This window comes from Epinephelus moara, chromosome 18 (assembly GCF_006386435.1).
Source record: "Epinephelus moara isolate mb chromosome 18, YSFRI_EMoa_1.0, whole genome shotgun sequence".
NCBI classification, from domain to species: domain Eukaryota; kingdom Metazoa; phylum Chordata; class Actinopteri; order Perciformes; family Serranidae; genus Epinephelus; species Epinephelus moara.
In genome coordinates this window covers 3,491,136-3,495,119 of record NC_065523.1, presented here as the reverse complement: position 1 = coordinate 3,495,119, position 3,984 = coordinate 3,491,136, and the positions used below count along the sequence as shown (strand labels likewise).

At 39.5% G+C, this 3,984-nt stretch overlaps 1 protein-coding gene across 1 annotated transcript in view; it reads right to left on the bottom strand.

Moving 5' to 3' along the window:
* LOC126406092 (SWI/SNF-related matrix-associated actin-dependent regulator of chromatin subfamily E member 1-like) overlaps nt 1–3,388 on the bottom strand; it is a 24,602-nt gene extending 21,214 nt beyond the window's left edge. Inside the window, exons 1-3 of the mRNA XM_050070256.1 lie at nt 3,336–3,388; nt 1,941–2,019; nt 1,312–1,369 (exon numbers count right to left, since the gene is read on the bottom strand). Of these exons, the coding sequence (XP_049926213.1) occupies nt 1,312–1,369; nt 1,941–2,019; nt 3,336–3,373 (175 nt within the window). The 5' untranslated portion in view covers nt 3,374–3,388. The remainder of the gene's footprint in view (nt 1–1,311; nt 1,370–1,940; nt 2,020–3,335) is intronic.
* Nucleotides 3,389–3,984: the final 596 nt, after the last annotated feature.

Sequence of the window (3,984 nt, the reverse complement as noted above, 5' to 3'; positions counted from 1 at the left end):
CTGAAACATTTAAGTGCGGAAAACATGCAAAAAAGTAAGAAATCAGGAAGGGGGCAAACACTTTTTCACACCACTGTATATGCTGAGGGAGGCTCAGGTGAAGTTTTAGAGTCCTCACATCCCTTGCGGAGATCCCAGGGGAGAGGGGGTAGCAACACAACTCCACCTTATGGAGGCTAAAAGCGCCCCAGATTCAAACGTCCAAAAGCACATAATTGAAACCACGAAATTTCTCCATACTGCTCGTCCATAGTGNAACACAACTCCACCTTATGGAGGCTAAAAGCGCCCCAGATTCAAACGTCCAAAAGCACATAATTGAAACCACGAAATTTCTCCATACTGCTCGTCCATAGTGATCCAAGTGTCCTGAAGCCCCGAGAGCTTGTAGAAATGAAATAAAGATTGCAGTGGGTGCCCGTGCCAGTTTTTTTACCCAGGTAATTTCGGTGGAAACGCGGAGGTTTTTCGAAATCCTGGGTAATTGATAAAAGTTCCTGCAGTTGAAAAGGGGCTTTTGTTTACAATTCTCACTTCCACTAGTTCTCTGATGTTGGTTTGGTGTGTCTGGGCCTTCAGAGCTGAACCCTAGCAGAGTGAGCTACACTGCATGTGAACCAGACACTGGCACACTTCCTCTGTTGCCTTTCAGTGTGACCCTCACCTCAGCTAACAGAGCTGTATGAGGGTCACACAGCAGATATGCACAATACATTTTTAACTTAGTGCAAATTGGCTGTCTTCACATCACAGATGTTTTTCAAAGGCCTTAAAACTGGACTCTCGCTATGTGCTATTATTACAACTTTAGACTTTTGTCACTGCTTTGCAAGAATACTTGACTGTGTAACTGGACCAAGGTAATGAATACTATTGTATTTCTTACAATTCTACATAACAAACACTAGTAATTACATTGACTTTTTAAAAAAAATAAATAAATAAATAAAACTTTGATACATTGACCAAATAAATCTAAATAAAACCAAGTCCATTTAAATGCATTTTAAATATGGGGAAGGTGCGTCCCATTTTGATGATACCACTGATGCCATCTTCTTTCTAGAAATATTGTTATCGTTGTTACTATTGTTATTATTATTATTTTTAATATCAGTATTACTATTGTTATTATAATCATTAGTATTAGTTAGTCAGGGTCAGTTTATATTACAAGCCCACACCTTGAGTAAGGGCTATGATAGAAAGCAAACGAGAAGTGTTCGCTATTCACCGGTGATCAATAACTAATCATCATCTCAATAAAGTGAACTTTCGCTTGTACTATCAATAACATGTTTGTTTACTTACTCGACATCGTGGCTGCAGACTGAGTTAAGTAGAGCAGGCTGTTTCCATATTGGTTAACCTGGGTAAAATAAAATAAAAAACACGAGGTAAAATCAGACAGACAATTTACATGCATTTCAACCGCTCCGCAATTATTCGTTTAGTAGAAAATGTAACAAAAAATACACCGGCAAATGATAAAATTACAGACAATTACAGTAACGATGACGAGAACAATGGCCGACTGGGCTTAACAAGCTAACGCTAGTTTCACGTTGACCGGCTTGGCCTCCTCGCCAAACCAGCTAACACAAGAGACCATTTGCCCCACTCTAATATTAAAGATTGCATCAATTTCGATCGATTTCGAAGCAGGTTAGTTCCCCCAGAAAATACACAAAACATGAGGTCATAAAGGCAGGCGAACAAAATGTTTGAATAAAGGTTCTGGTTGAAGCTAGGCTAGGCTAACGAACAATACAAGCTATCTCTACCGCTGAAGTTACATGGGGGGTAATTAGTCACTTACTCTCTGTAACGAAGTTGGCTAACGAAACCCAATACATTTACGTTGTTTCCACACCAACTTACAAAATGATAAAATGTAATATTTTCAGTAATTATGTTGGAAACTACGTAAAATTACTCACGCAATGGTTCTTTGCTTCCTCGATAAAGCCGCTAGTTGTTCCGCCTTTTTGCACATACACCGGAAGTCTTAGATTTGTTCTAGAAGGTGGAAAGGATATTTTCAGAATAAAAGCATAGTTACTTCAATGATAGAGCTGCTGCAGGCTGTTATGTAATTTCTATTTATAAATAGGCCCTACCTTTATAGAATAACACAAGGTTGTTAAATCAGTTAAGCTCAAAAACAAGTAACATTTTCCATACTGTTTCATCGTTACTCCCCCTTAGAATGCTACGTGTATCTTACTATATATATATATATAATATATATATATATATATATATATATATATATATATATATATATATATATATATATTATTTTTATTTTATTTTATTTTTTTTGACCAAAAATTATGCTCAGTTGATCACTTTTAGTTTTAGTGGAGACAGAAATTAGAGAGCAGAGACACTCCTTGCTTTCCTGAGCTTGGGCTTGTTCAAAGAATTTGTGTCGATCTCTGCTAATTTGGATGATATGATATGCAAAACCTCATCTTTTCTCATATATTTGTGAAAATAAGGAAGTGCACTACATTAAAATGCAGAATTCTTTAAGCCAAACTTAAAATAGGGTGTTATAGCATTAATGTACCTAATAATGCACCTAATTTGTAGCACTTTATTAACTCACTGTCATTCAGTGTTTGGAGAATTTCTCCATATTTTGAATTTCTCCTCTGCTTAAGAAAACCTTAAGCACCTTAAAAGTCCTCCTCCCTACTCCTAACATTTTTTCACCTTAGGAGCTCTGTTAAGGGCTAAGATGCTTTGTGGATAGCATTTATCTTTAACTTTAAGGGGAAATTCTAAGAAAACATCATAATTTGAAAGATTTTCTTGGAATTTTGTCACTACGAGCAACTCTTTGTACAAGGAAGCTTTGTGAATACAGCCTTAGGTCAAGGTGAATTTAGTCACTATGATGCTGTTCTCTGGAGCAAACCACCTGACACCTGAGTGTAACACCTGTAGTGAGTGTGACACCTGTTCAGTCTTTTAGAAATTTCAGAAATGATCTCACACAAAAGATTATATGTCATTTTGCTGCAGGAAACACACAGTGACAGGAACAATGATACAGACTGGGGTTTGTGGTGGAGGGGCCAGTTTTTTCGGTCTCATGGGACTAATTTCTCTGCAGGTGTAGTAACTTTATTTTCTTCAGGGTTTCATGTAGACATCATCTCCACTACTGAGATCCAGGCAGGCAGGGGTTTAGTGGTTAGGGCTAAAATTCTTTCTGTTGCATTAACTTCTATGCTTTTTCACAAACTGAATGATTTCCTAAAACAGTGTGATCAGGGCGAGTGTGTAGTGATGGGTGGGGACTGGAACTGGACCATAAACTTCACCTTAGACAAGACAGGAGAGGAATCTCATTTACATCCATCCACTTCCTTATCACAGGTCATCTCAGAATCAGCTGTAGTATATGTGTGTATGGCCGATTGGACATCACATCTCGTATTGCAGCCTTCTGACTGCAGACAGCTCAAAAACTGTTGTACAGCTTTGGCCTGCCTTGGATGGACACTGCCTATCTGCTGCTGAGGAGAGCTGGACACTTATGACTGGACAAACACCTCTTCCCGCTCCAGCCCCAGTCCATAGAATCGACTGGTTTGACACCTTTTTACCAGTCTGTTTTACAGGCATGGCGGGTCTTCTCATTCCACCGAAAGAAGGACACCCTGCTGTCTTTTAGGACCCCAGAGCTGAGGGACTTTGAGTCAGCGGGGAAAAAAGCCATCTATCATGTCACTGTGAAGGTTTCAAACTTACGCTCGCTGGCAGGGGTGAAGGTGTTGAGGTGGACTGAGTTTTTTTGCCGTTGGGTCCTCCCCGAGGGAATGTTGGCGGTCCCTGTACAAAGCCCCCATTGACAAACTAACGGTTGACCTCCAGTGGAAGATCGTATAGGGGGCCATAGCTACAAACAGATATCTGGTGCACCTTGATCCCGGTACAGGGAAAAGTTGTCCTTTCTGCTCGGAGACAGAA